Source organism: Neolamprologus brichardi, chromosome 18, assembly GCF_056152115.1.
Source record: "Neolamprologus brichardi isolate AB-2024 chromosome 18, ASM5615211v1, whole genome shotgun sequence".
Lineage (NCBI taxonomy): Eukaryota > Metazoa > Chordata > Actinopteri > Cichliformes > Cichlidae > Neolamprologus > Neolamprologus brichardi.
Window position 1 is genome coordinate 24,925,775 of NC_142121.1, and position 22,394 is coordinate 24,948,168.

At 41.4% G+C, this 22,394-nt stretch overlaps 1 protein-coding gene across 2 annotated transcripts; it reads right to left on the bottom strand.

Moving 5' to 3' along the window:
- Nucleotides 1–313: 313 nt before the first annotated feature.
- LOC102799854 (nuclear receptor ROR-beta-like) lies at nucleotides 314–14,526 on the bottom strand. 2 transcript variants are annotated; one of them, XM_006786675.3, is made up of 10 exons: nucleotides 14,054–14,526; nucleotides 8,259–8,344; nucleotides 8,006–8,147; nucleotides 6,782–7,306; nucleotides 5,632–5,753; nucleotides 5,037–5,169; nucleotides 4,493–4,600; nucleotides 3,659–3,769; nucleotides 3,047–3,159; nucleotides 314–2,961 (listed from the first exon to the last, which is right to left on the bottom strand). In XM_006786675.3, the coding sequence occupies exons 1-10, from the start codon at nucleotides 14,058–14,060 to the stop codon at nucleotides 2,800–2,802; spliced, it is 1,509 nt and encodes a 502-aa protein (XP_006786738.1). In that variant the 5' UTR covers nucleotides 14,061–14,526; the 3' UTR covers nucleotides 314–2,799. The 2 variants fall into 2 exon arrangements, with proteins under 2 accessions (XP_006786738.1, XP_006786737.1); XM_006786674.3 differs by lacking the exon at nucleotides 14,054–14,526 and having other exon boundaries at nucleotides 8,259–8,381.
- Between the last annotated feature and the right edge of the window lie 7,868 nt (nucleotides 14,527–22,394).

Here is a 22,394-nt window from a genome sequence, read left to right on the forward strand (position 1 = left end):
TGTGGATTTAGGCTGTCTGGATTGCTTCTTTACATTCATGTAATCCCAGTCTCTCCCCCTTATATGGTGATCAAGGGTCTGTGGGGATCAGACCATCTGCTGCAACACTCCTAACTCTTCCAGCGGCTGAAGACAGCGCTTCACAAATCCCACTGTCTGGTGTTGGGGGTCACAGAAGCATGAATTTGGGATCAGTCTGAAGCCTCCCTGATAATGCTGTACAGTGGAGAACCGCCTATACATTTGCCTATATATTTTTTTTTTGCATTGACCTGTATAAATTGACACAAAAGCAAATAAATTACACAAACACTTCAAAAGAAAAAGAAACAATTTATTACATTCTTAAAACCACATATAATGTATCCCATTGGACAACAATATACTGTATATCGAGCTGTGTGACTCTTGGACTAGTAATATACCTCTTGTACATTTTGTCATACAGGGAAAGAGAAGGGAGACAAACATTTTTTTGTTTGAAGTTTTCTTTCTTCAATTAAAAAAAATAGATCACTGACTTTACAAGACGAAAGTGGAGACACGTAAAGAAAAAAAAAATGTGGAGAAAAAACAAATAAATGAAAATCACAGCAAAAGAAACATTAAACCCCGATAACGAAATTCATCCTGAACTCTAACTTATTTACTTTATTTATTTTTTGTAATCCTATGCATCTTAAATTTAAAGTTACAATATTAGGACAAACGGGAAGGGCTTTGACACTTTGTGAGTAACATTCACAAAAATAACTTACGTCCACAGTGATTATGGTTATGAGTTTCATCTTAGGTGCAAAGGTGTGAGGAGTACAAGGCTAAAAGACGACACTGGTAATAAAGGGACAGGAGATCACAGCTAGCTCCCTGAGCAGCAGGCAGCAGGTCCTCGGACTCTGCTCGACAACCATCGCCCATCGTAAGACATTTATCCCCATCTCTATGCTAAAATAGAACCTTTAGAAAGTGTGTTATTTATGTACATCAAAAATGTAAACAGTTATGGGTGACTTTTGTGTGACAGGCTTCTAACAAAAGATACAAATAGCTCAACAGATTAAATGAAGTCTTAACTGGCATTGAAGCCCAACTCAGGGGGGCAGCTGGTAGCTCTGTCTGGCCTTAGACTAGTGTCCAATGAGAACGAGGAAAAGTATAAGTGCTTCGTAATAAGACAAGTGTCGGGTTTGGGACTACAGGAGGAGAGAGGAACAGCAAATGTACAAAATAATACAGTTGCACCAACCAGCAAAGAAGGTTAATGATACATATTATGGACCATCGTTATCCTGGCCTTTAACCACCTGAAACACTGTGAGTGAAGACAGTTTAGCTGTGTACTGACTGCTGGTTAGAAACAGGTGGGCAGTCCTGGTCTGTCCGCTTGTGTTATGCAGTTCCTGAAGTCGTCAGTTGCCTTTTTGCATTCTCGTTTCCTTACTGTTTATCCTCTTGTCTTTTTAGGCAGAGGGGAGGGCGGAGGGACGGGATGCCACAGTGCAAACCGAAAGCTGACAGTTCAAATTCAAAACAATGTTTGTTTCGTTAAGTTTGAGAACACCGCCTCCCCTGCTGTGTTGCATCTGCAGCAAATGTCCAACCCGTCGCTTGGGGTGACGGCCGCGCCTTTGCCCGGTTGGGGTTGTTGGTTGCCGTGCAAACCTGAGAGTATTGTCAGGAGAGGAAAAATCATCCAGGCAAAAAAAAAAAAAAAAAAAAATTCCAGTCCAAATATCAGTTCTCCTCACATATCCACCCATTAAAAAAAAAAAAAAAAAAAAATCCTCCTCTCACGTCTTGCTATCCTCTTCTCTCTCCCTCTCATGCCAAACGGAACTCACACATTCTAACTCTCTCCATACACTTATATACTATTATCTATTTACATTCTTATTTAAAATATTTCTTTTATAAATGTGTATATAAATTAAAGATAATTTCATTATGTCCTGTCACTAAGTGGCATTTACAAGGAAGGGGGTGCGTGGGACTGAGGTTTGTCATTGCATTACAAGAGCCTACAAAAAGGCAGCACCAAACACTGTCTAAATAAGTGAGTGAAACTGGTACTTAGCTTTTTGAGTTAAGCCGAAGTTGTGAGTCATGGAGGAAAAAAACCCACAAATTTTGACTCATGATCTTGGTCCCTAAGTGATGGTCAGTACAAGGATGCTGTCTGTATGAATACGCGGACGTACCATACTGAGATGCATGAATATCGACTAAGAGCTGCAAGAACAGGGAGACTTGTTACTTCACGCAACTTTATACAAACGCTATTTGTAAAACTCTGTCTCGAAAGTGGCAGGGTTGTACATTCTCTGTTGTTTGTTTCTCGCTTGTGCACTGGTGCTTATTGATTTTTTTATTTTTTTTATTTTTTGTGCTTATTGATGAGGTACATTCATAAATGGTTGGGTGATCTGCAGTGGATCACATGCTGAACATGTGTTAGAGCTTGCAGCTGTTACATGCTTAGTGGGCTGCTGTGGTATTATTATCATTATTATTATTATTATTACTACTACACCCATAAGTGTGTTGTTAATGCTACAATATGCAGAGGACCGTGAGCATGTGTGGTCTGTAGTGTAAGGTGCTTTTGCCTGCTGGGAAAGTGGAGGACTACTTTGGGATCATGGGAGACGGAGAATTTAAAGTCCTGGATTGTCTCTTAACTGCTGGTTGTGGATCTTAAAAATCCTTACCCTTCTCTCTCTCTCTCTCTCTTTTTTTTTTGCTTCCCTACATCTTAATACACTTTCTCTCTCTTTCTCTGTCTTTTGCCTAACTGCCTGTCTAGCTGTCGGTGGAGTCCGGCAGAGATATCTCGCTGCCAAACACTTCCCGGTACAGTGGTGGGAAACTGTAGGCTGTCTCTGGGTGGACCAAACGGAAAAACTCCAGTTTATCAATGTGGAGGTTACAGATGGACTTCATTACAGGCAGCCTGGACAGCATCTGTGGGGATGAAAAAAATACAAGGGTAAACGTGTGAATACGTAACTGTGCGTGTTTAAAAAGGGCAACGTTTGCTTAACCTTACATTGTCCAGTTTCTCGTCAGATGCGCCACTCTTTTGTAGACTGTGCTGCAGAGCCAGATAGACTTTCTCCTGGAGTTTCTGAACCTTCTGCCCTTCTGTCAGCCAGGGTCGGTCTACAGAGATGACATTTAGATATTAGCCACCTACAGTGTAGGATCTAAAGATGAGATTTTAAACTAAAGCCTTGATAGAGATGTGAGGGCTGGCTGACACCATCCAATCGAATAGAAACATCAAGTGTCAGGATTTCTACACCTTCTCTCCCAGCCTGATACTGTATATATCCCCAGGAAACGATAAATAAGGTAGATTAAAGCTTCATTTATGCAATTATGTCATGAAACTGTTCTACGCTTTTGTCATCCGAGCAACCCACAAATGTGATGCTGAAGCTGATACACGGATGCATGAAACCAAATTAAGGTTTTTTACTGCAAGTTAGCTTAATAATCAGTATTGCATTTAGAATAAACATCTACAGCATAAATGTAAGTGTAGCCTGTTTTCTGATTATCACTATTATTTTGCAGTCCAATGTGTAGCTCTTTCCAAGCTTGTTTGCTTTTATAAGTGTGTATGAGCGACAAGGAGATGTGCATGAAAGATAATCACCCGGCGTTAGAAGGACAGCAGCGCTAAAGAGAGCCATCTCGTCGTCGGACAGCTGTAGACGGCAGAGTCCTTTCCCCAGGTCAAACACTGCACTGACGAGATCATCACAGCCTGCACACATGCATTGTGTTTGATAAGTTAATTGTCAGAAATAATAAAGATAGCACTGCTTAGAGAAACAGGACATGCATAGAGATTGAAGATCTCTGTCTCTCTTCCTGATTTGGAAATTTCACAACAGTTAAATGAGCTGCTTTCTGACTCAGATTACTGTGTATCTGATTTCTTAGAAGTGTTTCAGAAAAGGGAAAATCCTTCCCCACTGACCAATCTGTCTTTTAAAATGAGACCCGAGCAGCATTCCTTTAAATGAGTTCATCAAACAGCTCATTGCTGTTTTTAAAGCTGATTTTTCTTCTGTTAGAGCGCACCGGTGATACCGCAGAGGCAAAAATGAGGCAAAAATTGGAAAATCCATCTGCAGGGTTTCAATTAGCCCTAATTAACATTAATATCTGTTCTCGTTGTGATGAACTGCTGCTGATAAGAATAAAAGAGAAATAACTATCTTAGAGAAAAAGCACTACAGAGACAGATATGACTGTTATGTCATTTATAATAATGATTTGTGTTGATCAATGTAGGGTTTAGGTAACAGGTATAGAGGTGTTGGCTGTATTTCTTACAGTGGGATCACTGGCAGTTTTGAATGCACTAATGGTAGATTTGCATATTGCATTTAGAACAGGTGTTTGATTATAAACCTTGCATAAAGAAAAAGAAATGTGATATTTCGGACATTTATTGTATTGTTTTTAATGCTCTGATACTCACCTAGTGCTTTGAAGAACTGAGCTGAAGCAAATTTTCCGTTGAAGAAAATGGTGTTGTTGCTGCTGTTGAATGCTCGGCACATACGTATAAGGAGGACCTCCAGGCAGCCTAAAAACGGAGCCACAGATAGAGCAAAAAAGATGGAGACAGAAGAAAGGAGGGGAGGATAGAAAAAGCCCAACGTACAAAACAAACAACAAGATGTAAGCAATTTTGACCCAGATTGAAGGACGGCATATATAAGACATTTTTGAACAGTTTTAAAGTGTTTTAAAAAGTTCAAAACATTTACAGAAATGCATTGTCAGATATATGCAGGTATTCAGGTAACATAAAATTATGTTTTGGGTTTTGTTCAGATCAGGAGCGTATAGTTTATTCAAACAAACGAACGGGTAGTTAAAACAAAAGGCAAAGGTAGAGTTGGAGACAAAAAAAAAACAAAGCAGAAGGAATCACAGTTAGCAGGTTTCAGCCTTTGTTTACTTACGAAGAACAAACTCAGTGAACAGAGTATTTGCGATTTCATAGACTGTGCACTAACCTGCTTTCAGCAGAATGATCTGATCGTTCTGACACAGATCCATGAAGCCTGCAATACGTTTGGCAAACTCCACAACGTATTGGATTGCGTTGGTAATGTGGTGTGCACACTGCTGCCACATCCACTCAGCAGACTGAAAAGCAAAGTGTACAAGAAAGAGGAGATTTAAGTTCTAAAAGTTCATCAATGTCAGAATATTAATGTGATAGTCTTCTTTTGGATATTCTGATGCCTAGCCTCCCATTAAAAAGAAATACGATCATTGATGCCCAAATATTAATATAGATGTAAATAGTTTTGTTTTTCTGTTAAGTATAGAAAAACATGCATATTACAGTACAGCTTATGGACACGTGTCTTTCTAATTTTCCGACTGACTCATAAAACCACAATATGGATGTTCACGGTTAAGAACATGCCAAGCAACAGTGTGGCTTACAGTGAGTTTTAGATGAAGACTGGGGGTGTATGCCACTGAAGAATAAGCTCCATCACGCTTTGACTATATAACCCATGCTCACTAATAGGATCAGTCTTCTTGGTTTAGGTCTTTTTTTCCTTTTCCTTATGATCTTCAGGAGGGCGGATTATTTACCTTGTTCTGAAAAGTGCGCATTTCTTCAGGTGTATATTGTACATAGTTGAATCTCTTCATATCTTCGGCGCTGTACTGACACGTTTCCAAGTGCGACTTAACAATACTCTGAGTGATGTGCTCTGTAAGACAAAACAGGTGTATACACACACAATCAGTGCTGTTTATTTGCGGTAGCACCGATTTTGCGCTTTGGAGAGACAGCATTGAGCTCAGCAGAGTTACAGTGTAACACTGGTATTGTTTACACATCTACAGACCATGGCCATGTGACCTTGAATTACTAGATGCTTTGCACCACTCTGCTGTTACTGCTGACTGACCCTGACAGGAGTGTTAATGGCTCATTTCCTCACCTTATTTCCACAGCCGTTTGTCATTTTGCCACCTCCTGCATTTATTATTCACAAGTGGTTTTTTTGGTTGATTTAAAAGTTCCCCCAAAACCCCATTTAATTCCTCACAGTCTGTTGTTGCAACACCTGTAAAGTGAAATGTGTTCACTCTCAAGGTCTCCAGAGACCTTGAGAGTCCCTTCATCCCTTCATCTGTTGCCGTTTTTGGAGAGATGATGTACTACATAGTTTGACTATTATCATTTTTTGTGTTCTTTATAACACTTGCCAATGTTCTTTGCTTTTAGATTTAGCATGTATGACTCAGATTCCTTTTATTGAATCAACCTTTTGATGAACCATGTCCTTGTCCTTGAATTGAATATGATTTTTTTTGCCGTTAACTATTTTTTCATGTAGTATATTATACTTATTGCTCAACCCTTTTGCTTGTTGACAAAGAAATACTTTTAGCATTTCACTGTCAATTCTCAAAGCAAAGCCTGCATATTTTACTTGAAATAATGATCCAGACTGACTCTGCTTTGCTTAACCAGAATCAGTCATAAGCTTCACGAACCATTAAGAGTGACTGAATGTCAAACGGCTGAAAGACATATTAACGTTGCATGAAAAGCATGCACTAGGAAAATACGGACTTCTAAATCACTCTTCTCTTTTATTACATCCTGTCAAATAAAGTTCTGTTACACATCAGCCACCGCTATTTGACATTTTGAGGTACTCCTGTACACACGGGTTTACGGGTGAATAACAAGAACTTTTTTTTGTTGTTTATTATATTCAGCACTCACCAAGGTCTGTTATTGAGCAGTCATCAGGCAGCTGGTCCAGCAGTGCATGTGTGTTTCCCAGAAGCGAATGTGTGTGAGAGTGCAGGAGCTGGATGCCATTACTGTCCGCGCCATCCAGTATGGTCTGCTGTGGGGAATTCTGATTGGACAAAGACGAGGAAGTGGAAGAAGAAGACGATGAGTTGGAGGTGTTCCCGGCACTGGCTCCTCCACCTCCGAGCAGCTCCAGGCTGCAGTATTCGCTGGCCTCCTCGGGTGTTAACGGCAGGTCAAACAGGTCAGGCAGCGCGGCGATGTCATCCAGGTCACTGAGGGTGGAGCTGGAGCCGCCGCTGCTGTAGGACCTGCTCAAACCCTCTTCGCCATCTTCCCCACCGCTGCCACAGACTCCATCTTCCCTGGGTAAGGAAAGAGTAGCAGAGCCCCCGCTTCCAGACCCCACACACTCTTGGGACTTCTGGTGCTTCTGAACCTCAGCGTAGAGGCTGTCGCGCTGCTTCTTTGACATACGGCCGAACTTCACCGCTGCAAAACAGAAATACTTTCATTATAGTAGACAAACAAATACATTTTACAGGTGACGGCTTGCTTTATTGCTTGGCTGAATGTACAGTATGTGATTAACTGTCACGTTTAAGCTAAGATAAAGATTATTTTATGTTGCTGCACAGTGAAAATGGAGTTCAACTCATCATTCATTCCACAGAATAAAATAAGAATATAATAAAATAGCAAATATAAAAGCTTAAATAAAGTTCTGCTGAAAAGATAAAAGGATATTGCACTTTCAAATGTTTTTTTTAGGTTAATTCAAGAGCTTGTGTAAACATTTCTTCCTCAGTCTAATTGTAGGATATCATACCTCACTTTGAATCCCCCATTTCTATATATGAGCACTGTATTACCCAGCCCTGGGTAGCAGACACATAATGTTTGTCTTCTTTCTGCAGCCCACAGAACAGGCCTATATGTGACCAACCCTCTTACAACAGCTGATCTCGATCTTTACTGGTGAGGTCTTCAAATTCCTCTGGCATCAGCTTTGAAACCGATGACACCCACAGGCCTTACATGTCACTGAATACACACATATCTCTTTACTTCCCTTATTTAAGCAAGTCTCAGATTAACCAAATAGGTCGTGATGACTGTTAAAAGTTTAAAGACTGAGGAAGTTGGTAAGGTGGATAAAGTGCATGGTTTTTGCGTGTATTTTTTTTTTACCATCTCGGCTCATGCCCAAAGCCAGACATTTCTGTAGGCGGCAGTGCTGGCAGCGGTTACGGTTGGTTCGGTCAATCAGGCAGTTCCTCTGACGGGAACAAGAGTACATGGCATTGTTCTGCTGGCTGCGACGGAAGAAACCCTAAACACACACAAGAAGACAAAATACAGACACTGCGAATGAGATGCAAACGTTCGATAAAACAGCTCGGTTAAAGTGAGATTTGATACCAAGGCGTTACTCTCGGCTCACCTTGCAGCCTTCACAGGTGATGACTCCATAGTGGATTCCTGAGGACTTGTCCCCGCAGATCTTACAGGGGATGACCTCGATCTGAGCTGCATTGATGAAAAGAAACATGGAGGAGAGGTCAGAAAACTGCTCCTTAATGTGTCTCAAAATTAAGAGGAAAGCCGTGCTTCACATTAGGCTTTCAGACTATATATTCAGTCATACTTTGGCTTTAACATCCAAACACACAACACAAAAACAGGAAGAAAAATATTTAGTAAGCCTTACAAAAATAGTTTCATACAAGTCCATATTTGGCAAAGAAATGCTGTTTTGTGCTGGCTTTCCTTTCTCCTAAATAATTTCCTTATTTTTTAGGAAACTGGAGTCCGACATCTGTTGCCCACACAGCCCTACAACTGTTCAAAATCTGGAAAAGTTTTAGTTTCACTCTCAAATTAAATCAGCTTAATACAATTAAAGCTACTCCTACATCTCTGTTCCCTAAGCCAGGCACAAATTTAGCCATTAGACCACTTTTATGCCTTCTGATCTCTGAACTTCTTTGTGTTGTAAGCTGCTCGGTACACCATATGATTAACTGAAAACAATGCACCTCAGGCCTTTTCATTGGTATTGGTAAGAAATTATTACCGTATTTTGACGTTGACCCAGACCACTCAAAAACACATCTTGTAATTAGTCCACTGAGTGATCTCCACTATGTAGCACTGGCATCGATTATTTGTTTAATGTCAACAACCCCATAAACAAACCGTCCCACAATTAGCACACAGTGTATATGAGAACTTGCCATAAACTGTGTTTGTCTGCGCCCTGTAAATGGCCCCCATGAGGGAACAGAGTTCACAACCACATATGAAATCACATGACACTTGCACATATGACACATACACAAAGACTCGTTCTCTTTAGGTCGTGGTAAAGACGACAAGCTCTATATCATATGATAGTTACAGCAGAGGTTTTCGGCCTGTGCTATCCTAGATTGATTTACAAAATCACCCTTTGTGCCGCGAGGATCATGTATGGAAAAGCACTTAGCGATTGAGAAGGAATTGTTGCACTCTTAGGTACTGGAAAACACAACTTTCCACTTCTTTTTCTAATGACACAGTCGGCTGTCTCTTCTCTAAAACTGTTGACTGAAACACTCCAACTGATCAAGGCAGCTGCAGACATGCAATGGAAAAATATCACCCTCCCTCCCTTCCTTCTTCTCTTTCTCTCAGGTTCCCCTCCACCCCTCCCTCATCTCACGATTATATAACTCCTGTCTGTGAGCATTCCTAACAACACTCATTCAGCACGCTCACTCTAGCAACACTGACAACCCGCCCTGCTCAGACTCTCTTTCTCCCACTGGCTGAGCTGCATTAGCAGCTTCTTGGTATTGGCTGAGTCATACGTCACTCGGGCGATGTAGCCTGTCAGCCCATGTGGACGGTCTGTCCTACTGACACACTTTCCCACTGCAGGGGGAGAGGGAGGCGAGCGCGATCCCGGCGCTGCGGAGCAGTTTTAAGGTGGAGCTGAACAATGCTCAGACTTCGCCATAAAACATTTCCCTGAAGGCTTGTGGCCTGCATTAGCAAACTGGCTTGGTTACATAACAGCCAAATTTAACAAGAAAGGCAACGATAGCAGGCCTAGACAAACTGCACATTACCTAATATCCAACACAGGCCTTCACAGTTTTCTCCTACTTCTGTATGGATTAATTAGGGCTTCACCTTGCTTTTATATTAAAGATAAACTACATTTGCTAGAACTGTGATTGCCCTCTCTTCCTGTCCCTGGCTGCTGTCCATGCAAACCATACCATTTCTGAACTTGAATGTCAGTTATTCAGCCCCCACTCATCTCCCAGGTCTTTGACATTGAGCTTCTGCTTCTATTCCTGTCCTGTGCTGAGAGCCAGAATAACACAGATGCCCAGCCAGCCACCCCTGTTGCTACAACCACACATACATACTTTCATGGGCCTCTTTTCTGAATCTGTGCAGACATCCAAGAAAAACCAGAGACAGAAACAGATGCATCTACTCTATGTTCCCCTGTTTTAAAGTCGCTCTGAATAAGGAACAGCCATGCAGTTAAACTGATTAGATAGAGAAAAAAATCTATACAGAAAATTAAGAGGCATGCCTTACAAAAGAAGCGGTCGGTGGAAAAATAGGTTTTTAAATAGCAGCTATTTTAATTACTGGTTAACTTTCTTCTGATTGGCTGGTTAATGTTTGACGTAAAAACACCAGTAGTGATAGGATGGTGTAAAATGCCCCCTCAAATTGACGCATTTAGATTTTGGACCAACACTGTAAAAGTATTATTTTTAACCATGATTAAAGACTATGAAGCCCATGCATGTATTAAAAGCCATTTTGTCCTAATTTTTGCAGACTATGGTGCCTTTAGTGATTAAGGGATATTCAGAGTGGTTACTATTTTGTCAGATATTTGGCTAATCTTTACAGAATTATTGCTGTTAGCTAACTACCTGATAAAAATTCAGCTGCTTGAAATGCTGATAGCGACACAGCAACAGTGGCCACACTAAACTGCAAAAAAACCCAAACATGTACCTTTAACCCTGAAAACTAGTCTGAAGTATGTGACCTTTAGCACTCTTCAGACAGCCAGCTCTCCAAAAGGATAAAGGTAGTTCTTCTTCTCGCTAACATAGCTCATATATCCTGTAGCTTTATTAGTGGGTGACACATTAACTTAGTAACAAATGATGAGAAATGACGCAAATGGCAAACGCAGAGTATTGTTTGAGTACGGCAGGTGTTTCGTCTCTAGGACTTTGGCGCACCCAAACCTTTTGCACAAAATAAACAGGGAACAGACTCTTTAACGGTTCAGGCAAACACGTTGGCCTCACAGTGTTTATCAGGCAGCTAAATGTGTAACCTTGTTATCTCTAAAGAGGCTAATTCAGTAGGGGTGGGGTATGGAGAGGCAAAGAGAGAAACAGGAAATAAAATCACTGACTTTGAGCTTCCAGCAGTTCACTTCTCTGCATCTAACGAGGAACAAACAGTCAGTAATTCACCCAGGAGCCGCCTGCCTTACGGGTTAAATGGTCAGTATGTCAGTGTGTCAGTAGCTTAATAAAAGAGAAAGCTGAATTTTTACCTTCCACATGTTCCCTGAGACATACGTGCAAGAACACACGCACACATGCCACTTCTCGATGATATAATCATAAAAACGAAATTATAAGGAGGACAATTTGTTTGTTTCGGTTTATTATAAGGGTTAAAATAACAAGTGATACACTAAGATTGATCCTACTCTTTATAAAAGGCCGCGTGCCTTTAATTCTTTGCTACCTACTCATAATGACTGGTAGAAAATACCTTCAACAAAAGGTGGAGGCCTTGTGCTGGAGCTCTATACTGTACATACTGGAAACACTGAAGTGCTTGTTGTGTCATGCTTTCTAATTGGGTGTAGGCTTACAGTGTTTCAAAGAGCTGTATAACAACAGTCCACTGTGACTGTTCCTTGTTGCATTGGAACTACATTACATTGGAACCGTCTTAAACAACCTATGTGCTCAATTATATCTCTGATATATATATATATATATATATATATATATATATATATCTCTGATATATATATATATATATATATATATATATATATCTCTGATATATATATATATATATATATATATATATATATATATATATATATATATATATATATATATATATATTAATTAACTCTCTTAGAATAATACAACTTAAAACACAAGAACTTGAGACTGCAGCATGCATTAAATTAACATATACAATCTGGCCACCCGTGCATTTAGCTTACTTTATTTAAAAAGATGCAAAATCAAGCCAGTGGAGGCCCAAGTTGAGGCCCCACTTGGGAGAGATTAGAACAGAGCTAAGAAAGTCACAGACCTCCTACACTGGCTGTCAGCTTATGACACGAGTCTTGTGATCTTTCACTGTCTGCTAGGTTATAAATAAGTGGACCACATTTTGTAGAAGTGCTGTCTAGTGCAGCAAATGAGAGGAAGTGTCAGAAGTCCAGACATCACAACAGGCCAGAGCCCATCTGCATGCCTAAACATTTGGAATGACTCAACACTCTGAAACCAAAACGATTCAAGATGGGATAAAAAAAAAAAGCAAAAAATGCTGATGTGCTTTTCTAGTGAGGACACGACAGGTTGTGTGACTAAACTACATTTTGAGTGCAGCCAACTAAGAAAGGGCTGTGGATTGTTTACATTTGAATATCCTGCCAGAAAGGGAACCTCCCTCCACCAGATGCCCCCCTTCCCTACCTCCCCACCTCTCTATCTTTTAAGTACAAGAGAGAGAGAAAACTATCTTTCTTCCCCTGCCAAAAACCCCCCCAAACTCCTTGCAGGTAATCTCCTTTCCTGTACATGATAGATTGTAATCCTTGCTCTGGCCAAAACTCCCAAATTGCCAAACATAAACAGATCCAACCATCAGAACACTATCAGCCTCTTTAAAACCACTGTAATTGGAGGGGGTTGTCTCATATGCTGCCTCTTTCCAACGAGTAAAAAAAAATTCATATGAAAGTGATTTGCATTTTTTGCAAATCTGAGGACTAGTTTGATTTCATGTAAAATCGTATCTAACCATCTTTAGTATTTCACTATAAAAGCCCCTTCCCTTTATCACTTGGAGCTGCCCTCTTCCCAGGCCAAGGCCAAGTTCAAGTTCAAGTTCAGCCTGTGTCAGGGAGCGACACAGTGAACGTCGAGCCTGTAACCGCACATGAAGCCGCACGTCTGAGCGGCACGACGCTTCCCGAAGCCGCTTCCCCTCCTTCCGCTGTGTGTGCTGTATAACGTTGGGTGACATAACTAGGTCAGTGGAACAGCCAGGTCCGTCTCCCTCTGTACGCTCACACAGTCGGCCATGCTGCCACAGCCACTGCATCACAACAATAACACAACTACACAAACTGCCGCTCAGATCCGTGTTGTAACATCAGCTGCAAAAAAAAAAAAAAAAAACAAACCACGAAAACACGCGCAATTGAAGGGCTCTTTTATTTTTCAAATATATGGAAATATTAACAAAATATATGGTTATAAGTTTACAAATTCAAGATTATGTCTTAATTTATTATTATTATGATGTTCGATTGCGTGATTATTGCTAAATGTGGCCTATTTAAGCTTTAGTTTAGCCGATTAGACACCTGATAAGGTCAAATAACATCTCGATTACATAATTCTAGTTTTGGTTAACAACATCCTCCTTCCACGCCCCTCCCTCTCCTCATTGCATAACCCCAACATGGACGCCCTGGCAAAATTTGCAGGAGTCTCAGGTGAGATCGCGCTCACACTTCTAAGTTTTCTTATTTATTTATTTATTTATTTATTTAAAAAGGTAGGCTTGCAAGGTCTGTCACTGCACAAGTTACAAAGCACAAATGCGCATGTGTGCATTTAGGACTTGGTCTGATGTTATCATAATAAGCAGATGCATAGGAAAAAAGAAAGAAAGAAAAGTAAACATGTATAACATTTAGCATTTGTCACGAGTGAACGCCATGCCTCCAGCGCTGCGTCCTTTAGCGTTTGGCGTGCAGCTCTGTGCGCCTATAATCCAGTCATGAGGGATTAACGCGAACCGAGAGGAAAACAGGCGCACTCCTAAATCCCTGTGCGCACACATGTGGCTGTTCCAGCCCGTACATAACCACAAAATACAAAGTTCATCCCCCAAAAACTCACGCATTTATTGTGACATTTAAAAAAAGAAAAGAAGTAAACTTACCTCTCATTTTGGTGTTTTCTTATTTCTGGAAAGAACGACGAAGACTGGACTACATGGGTTTACTGTAAGTGACAGTGGGGAGAGAGGGGAATACGGCGCTGGAGCCAGAGTCAACTGACTCTGTAAATATTAACTTCGTCCCAGCTGCAGGCAGCTTTCGCAAACCACGGCAGGGGAAAGACAAAAAAAGCTATCCGAAACTCTTCTTTTTTATCGCTCGGTAAAGTCCGGGGAAAATAAAAGAGTGTACGAAGTCGCTTTGGTTCGCATCGTAACTGTCTCCGCGCACTGGTGAATAGATTTGGATCAAGTTTTTTTTTCCTCCTTCTTCTTGACAGAATAGTCCCACGGTGGAAGAGCGGTGCTCGGACCCCCCCTTTTTGCCTCTGTGACTTCTCCGCCTGCTTTCCTCTCAGTCTACCCTGCTAACCTACTTTCTCCAAGCGTGGACTCTCACATGATCTCACTGCCGACAGCTCCTCTCTCAGCTCTCGCGGGGACGCGCAGTCGGGAGCGCGTTTAAGGTGGCTTGGCGTTTGATTCACTAGTTGCCCCCCCCTCCACCCCCGACTACTGACAGCACACAGTTATAGTGTGAGAAATAAATATTATTACCATCCAGCAGGGAAAAGGAAGGCAATTAAACCTGCAGTCAGTTCTGCTTTAACACACTGTTTCCCCTCATATAAGACATAATTTACTGTAACAGCACAGGTTGTGACCTATAAATTAATGTAAATTTAATACCTGTCTAATCAGGCTCTTGCTGAAGATGTAAACAAGCGTCATGATGCTATCAAAAGGCTGTTGTTTACCAGAGAGTACTCCCCCCCTACACACACACACCATTTGTTGCATATTTTCCAGATTTGCATTAATGGTGTATGGAAATGTGGCCTCAATGAAATGCAAAAATGAAAGGCTCAAAGTGAATATTTCTCCTGGAAACAAGCTTGATGTTCAAGCTGATAAACTAATAATCAGTTGGGTGCTCATTGAAGAATAAAGTAAGTGACTCCAGCTCCTCAAATATTGGTTTCACGGTTTAAAGCATGAATACAATCGCGCTATTTCTCCACTGACTCAACGTTTCCTAATTGTACAATGCCTCTTCTATTCAGCCTCTGTGCTTATGTCACCTTTTGCAGTTCTCGTCCCATTCCTGAACATTTATGAGCGACCTTTCTCCTCAAAGAGAGGGAGGGGGGAAACAGAGGGGTAAAGTGGATTTAGATTATTGTGACAAGGACTGATAGACTTTGTGGGTCTGTAAAGTATTTATTTCAGCTTGTGCACTCAGATGAGCTTTGTTCCTCAGTGGTGTTCATCTGGATTTGGAAGAATAGATGGGAAAATATTCCTGGCTGTTTTCCCGGTGATTGCTCACCATCTCTCAGTGTATTCTCGGTGGAACTGAGCGAAGTTTAGACTCAGTAACCTCAGGTTTGCTTTGCAAAAGTCTGGTTCCTGTTTCGTGTTCATATTTCTGCACTGCACATGCAAGGGCATGCAATAGAAACCCTGTTATCGCATTTGCGTCTCATTTATTTAATCTCACTATCAGGTCTCAACATCGGATAGTATTTTGACTTTTTAAAGTTTTTGTTGCAGATGCATGTGTTATTCTGTTGCTCTTGTGAATCGTTTGTTTTCATGGATTCTTTGTGTGGTTGTTATAACAAATCTCTGTCTTTAACTGATTAATAACAATAAAAGAATTGCACACCGATGAATATGCGTGCTTGGGAAAGTATGAGCCTGTGAGTGTTAATGAGGATCTGGGAGGGTGGAGGAGCAGGAGGAGTGTGTGTGTGTGTTGCCGTAGCGGGTGGCCTTATGATGCAATGCGCTGGCATCACTGTTATGAAACAGCATGAAGGCAGAGATTACTCAAACTAGGTTAGTGGAGCAGCTGAGCACAGAACACCTACAGCAACAGATTTTGTTATTTTTATTTTGTGTCCTTCCTTTCCTCTATACACAGACACACACGCACAAACACACACATACAGATGTCCAGAGTCATTTATTTTTTCCTCCAGAGATCCTTTTCCTCTTCCCCTTCCTCGTTTTTCGTATGTTATCTTTTTTATTTATACACTTCCTCGTCACTTCCTCCTCATCGGTATCAGCCGGCGTGAAATAAATTCAAACTCCTCAGTATTTTTAATCCTTCACTCGCGATAAATATCCTCTTCTTTGTGGCACAGTTTTTCTTTTTTCGTGTCTTTCGTCGTGCGTGTATCTCCTCCGAAGCCCCCCCGTTCTGTGTTTCCCTTGACAACTGCAGCAACACTTTGACCTTAGCTCTTACGTAACGGCTGTGCTGCTCAGTTAGACAGCAGAGGAAGCAGAAAGAGAGACAAAAAGAGGGAGAGAGAGGGAGTTAGTGGGAGGCGAAGGGGGGCTTCGGCATTGGCTCTTATGTGGCAGACATTTTGTTGATAAAGTAAGAGGTGAAGAGGGAAGAGTCGCAGAAGAAGAAGAAGAGCTTAGAGCTGGAGAAGACTTTGGAAGGTTGCCAGGAGAAGCATAACAGGATGAGGGAGCAGATGGGGAGGCCGGCAGAAGCCATATATAAATGGATGGATATTTATATCAGAGAGGTATAGAAAGGAGGTATGCAGAAAAATTGGCTCCCTGAGATGAAACAGGCTGTGAAAGAGCCCTTTGAATAATGTATAAGAACGTGTAGGATGGGGAACTATAGCTCAACACATGGAAAAGCACAGTGTAGCTGCTTTTAGTTCAGAGTAATGGATTTTTCACATTTTTCCACCACCTACTGAATCTGCGCTTGCCACTGAATCTTTGAATCTCAGGCAAGCAAGCCTTTTTTGTCTTGTTGTGAGGAATGGAATAAGGTTTCTCCTGACTGCCATCAAAGCCGCTATAACCTCGTGCCTGCCCAGGGTTGAATTTAAAGTCCTCTCACATCAAAGAGTCTTTGTAGGGACGAGGGACCAACTGTAACTGATTGGCTGCACATGGTTTCAATGGGGCCCCATAGGCGATCTCGCTCTCTTTCTCTCTCCTTGTGTTAGCGGCATCACCTCCCGTCGTTCGCGTCTAGCTCCTCATACACATTTATCTGCAAACAGGGGTCAGTTTAACCAACATTTTTCATGCACCACATTCACCGCTTCATGCCCTTTCATTTCCTAATTTGTACAGAAATGCTTTCACCCTCAAGAAGGTTGAAATTTAAACACACACACATGCACACACTCAGTGTGTGCTGGGCTGTGCCAGTCAGTTGGCTGGGATTATTTCAGGTTCCACTGAGCTGTAATCCCTACTTCCCTCATTCAGTTAAGCTCCCTGTTTTCTTCTGTTTCGAGGCTCCGTTAATCCCCCCTCCCCTCCGCTCTAAAAAGCCATGGCTCTTTAATCTGGACAGTGAGCTTTGCTGCGTCACTAGGTCAGTGTGTCAGAGAGAGTGCAAGCGCTGTTCTCTCCTGTCACAATCTACTTTTTTCTCCATGTTTCATACATGTCATTCTCAGTTCTTTTTTTTCATCCTTTCAGCTCCTGTTACAGCTTTACACTTGTGCATCTGCTTCATTTCGCTCCTAGTTTCCCCTTATCGGTTTCATTTTTCATGTCCTGCACAACTTCACAGTTTGATAAAGGCTGCAGGATGAATATTGCGAGTTCAATCATGGGTCACAAGGTACAGATTATCTCACCGAGCACTTCCTCAGCACTCCCTGGACTTGCATGCATCGTAATGGGAGCTCAGGCATGCTGTTTATAGTAGTGGTTTTGGCCTGTATAATAATCAGCTACAATAATAAAAAAAAAAATCAGTATCTGATTTGAAGGTCTAGCGTCAACGGCACAAGGCTTGTAGCATACAAAGCCGCATTTGAAAACCAAAACGTGACAACATATCCCCAGTGACATTTTGATGCATATTGATGCAGCAGAATGTTCGGTTTTGATCATATTGTCACGTTACAATTGATAGACCAAGATACTGGATGGGTAGGCTGGTGGTCTGCTTTGGCTCTTCATATCTGTCTGAGCAATCTTTTTCTGTGGCTGGTTCTAAGTAGAGGCCCTCTTCACTGCACTTTCCTGTGGTGTGCTGCAAGGTTTTCTGTTTCTGTTATGTCTGTCCCCCCATCAAAACATTTTGAGCCCTTTTAATGCCATTTCATGCCATCTTATATGCAGATGACATTCAGTTATATATGTATATATGTATGTATATATATATATATATATATATATATTTATATATTTGTATGTGTCTTGTAAGCTGTCTTGTATAGTCTTGTAAGCATCAGGATGTTTCAGAGTTAAAGATCTTGTGTGTGTGTGAGACTCTAATAAACGTTAATAATGAAAACACAGAAGTCTTTGTTCATGCCCTAGATAGATTTGTAGCTTGCGTAATAGAAACTCGAGCCTTTTGCTAAATCCACCATCACCTCGGGGTAACTTTCGATTCAGTTTTTACTTTGGATGCTCATGGTTAATTTCTGGTTTATTCTTGTTTTTAATCACTTAAGAAATATTGCCAAACTGAGTTTCACTGTGTGACATAGTGAAGTGGAAATTGTTATTCATGCTTCAAGCTTCTTCTTGCTGGTCAGTTGCTGCTTTTTTTGTGTGCCTAATTTTTTATAAAATAAAGAAAAGACCAAGAAAAACCAAAATGTTTTACTTGAAGCATTCATGCAACAAGTGTGGAGTAAGGGAGCACTGTGGTGCAGTGGTTAGCAGCACTGGTTTGAGTGCAGCAGCTGGCTGCGGCCTTTCTGTGTGGAGTCTGTATCTATATCCATGTTGGTTCTTTCCAGGTACTCCGGCTTACGCCAGAGTCCAAAGGCCTGCGGTAAACTGGCGATTCGCTTGTATAAATGGTTATCTGTCTATCTGTGTTAGGCCTGTAATAAACTGGAGACCTGAACAGGGTGAACCTAGCCCCTCACCAGATGACAGCTGTGATAGACTCCAGCCTATCCAAGAAAGGCTCCAAGAAAATCGATGGATGGATGAACAGACATTTGCAATACAATATGATCTCATTTGTTGGAACATTTGGTCACTTCCAATGAAACGTGCTGTCATCTAGAGGGGAAAAAGCAGACTTAATATAGAAGAGATTAGATGAGGTTATGCCGAGTATATTTCCTCAAGAAAAACAAACAAATAACAACAATATAATAGCCTAGCTTATTTAGTTGTAAATATCTTATGTTCTAATATTAAATTGCATTTCCTGGTGACTCTAAACAAGCAAATCCAAACTTGTTTACTGTACTTTCACAGGCATTTGTCTTATTTTACACATATCTATTCAGTTACTGGATTTCTAGATATTGTCCCAGCAGTTTTCATCTTTCTAAAAAAAAACATCCTGAGATTTTCTTAGTGGATCAGAATTTCATTATTGACCCACATAAACACTCACCAGCAAACGTGGCATGTGCAGCATACCAGCGTGTCTGCTAAACAGGACGCGTCTTTCTTTCGTGTTGCTAAATTCAGACATGTCTTTATGGAGAGGTTCTCTATCGTTATTTGAGTTTATAAACGATTTAACCACACACGCACACAAACACGCGCACAAGCCTATGTTTAAATTTCTCCAGTATGTCTGAACTTGTCTTGACAAACACAATCAGCAGCAAAGCTCTCGTTCTGTCACTCACTGTCTTTTCCTCCACCCTTCCACGTTTCTCTCCTCTTTGTTCTTCACAAAAGCAGGTTCACGTCCACACCCACGAATGCTTGAATAGAGGGAGAACACTGTGGTGTTGACGCACTCGTACTACTCATGGAACCTCTGATTTAGAGAAGACATCATCCAAACAGTCGACAGCCGTGATTGATTGCATTCGTTCAGATCCACAACTGATAACAGTGGGATTTGGTGGGACGTCACACACTGTCCTGAATCTGTAGCTCGTGTATGTGTTAACAATACAGCTGAGATCTGATGCAAAGACAAATGTATAGCATGCAAAGTTGTGGGAAGAGGGAAGAGAGGTTACTATGGCAACAAGGTTGTGTTTATCTCCAGCATGAAACAACGTGCTTTGCCATGTGAACTTGACCCAGTTACACCCAGCTCATTGTGACTGTGCACACACTGAGACACACACCAAATGCACATGGATTAGCACATGTAATAGCACATGGACGCTGACAACAGTGTGATATTTCCACCCATGCTAATTAAGGCCAGTGAGCTCAGTGAATAGAAAGAAGCTACTTCTTTTCTCTTCTCTGGTTTCTTTTCCACCTCACAGTGATGTGTTTCCTCAATCACCGATGACCTAAATCTGCTGTGTGCCAACAGGCAGGGCACTACTGGACAATCGCACTCTGCTGCTTTATCTCAGTGTTGTCCTCCCATTTTCTTTCATCATCCCATACTCCCATCAGGTCCTTGCTTCCCTTTCTCTTAAATCCAGCTTCTCTAAGCGCCTCAAATGATCTAATCAGGGGAGAGCGATGCTTTTGTCACTCCATATTATGGCTAAAAAAAAAATCAGTGAATTAATCTTTTTTATTTTGCAGCTCATTTATGGTTGTTGGCTGGAGTTTGTGATATTTTCTTGCTTGCGAGATCAGCTCTACACCTACAGATAGCAGGATCTATTTCCTGGTTGTTGTTTACCAAAATACATTTAGGAATCAGGCATGAGTGAGATTGATAATTCAGTTCATATATAACCTCCCAGATGACTCATCGCAGCACAGCAAGCAGAAACGGAGACATCCAGTGTCGGGATTGTGCCATAACAGGCTGGACTTATGTAACACATGGAGTTAGCACTTGTGCTTATTTTGTGATTTCCAGTCCAAACTGTTCGAAGAACGTGTCAGACACATCGCAAGTAACAGGCCGAATATGTCATGGGTTTCACAAGTTGCAGATAAATGCATTAATTTCTATCTGCTATATCACTGGTGTGCACCAGCTGACTTTCTGTAAGAGGATGTTGTTCCCAAAGCAAACAACACTTTATGGTGGCCGCACTGTTCCTCCAAATGTGCAAAAGGCTGATCACAGATTGACAACCCCCACAAACATTATGCAATGCCGGACCATTATATAATCTGTAATCACAACAAGAAGCCGGGCCAAATCACTGAAACTTTGGCCGATTAGAAGGTCCACATGGTGCAGCTGATTCATCTTGCCCGGGTTGGCATCTATGAAAGTTGTTTTTTGTGCGGCTGTTTTGTTGGATGTGTCAGTCAGTTAATGAAATGGAAGACTGTGCTGTGTTTTTCAGCTTCGGGAGGTTTGCAGAAAGTCTGCATTGCGTCACAGCAGGGAGCAGAGGAAAAAGGAAAGGAGACAAGCAGGAGGGGGAGAGGAACAGGGGCACAGCCAGGGTAGAAAGGGGTGTGTCTTCACTGACCTAGTTAGAGCTGTGGAAACCCCCACCTCCCTGCACCACCCGCCTCACTACTGACGTGTAAAGGGCACTTTCAAACAGTACCAGAAAGACAGAAACGAATGCAGGGAGTCAGAGCGAGAGAGACAGGTAGGAGCGGATCAACTGACAGGCCCGTGTGCGTCAAGCAAAATGAGACTAGTGGAGGAAATATATCCACAAAATATATCAGATCAAAGTAGATCTGGGAAATATCTTTGTGAAAACAGGATAGGCCTTAAAGGGATTTCAAACGAATTAATGTGAACAACAGACAGCATCTGAAATATCAAACCCCTTCATATCCTGTGCAATATTAGATTTCTCCCGTTGTTCTAAAGAATAATATCTTTAAGGCATAAAGTAGCTTTTAATAAAATCACAAGATTGCCCCCTCCCCCCAAAAAATGTAATAACTGCAAAATGCATACTGTAATTGCTGATAAACTACATCTAATCCGACATTTCCTCCGCTTTATAGAGTTCCTCATCTTGTTATGAATGTTAAAGGGTGTTATAATGGGAAATCGTCTGGATGCACTACATTGATTTGCAGGTATTTTACTTAATTAAGCCACTCTGTTTAAAAAAAAAAGAGGCCCACGGTCAATGCTCATTTAATTCTGACCTTCAGGCTTTCCCCTAGGATCACAGTTTAGTTCACAGAGGACCCAGACGGATGGAGCCGATTACTCTTTTTTTAAAAGCGACTGCAAAACTTTCCTGAAACCAAGCTGCAGGGCCTAAAATAGCTTTAACTAGTAAAAGGACAAGCTCACACTTTGAGCCTCTCTGCTTTGTCATCTGTTTTCTCATTATTTCCATTAAGCGCGTCAAAAAAAACCCTTTCCAGATTACATTTTCAGTCACTCCATATAAAATCAGTTGATCACTCTCAGTATTTTTCGTCAGTAATTCCCTTCCCTTGGATGAACTTTCAG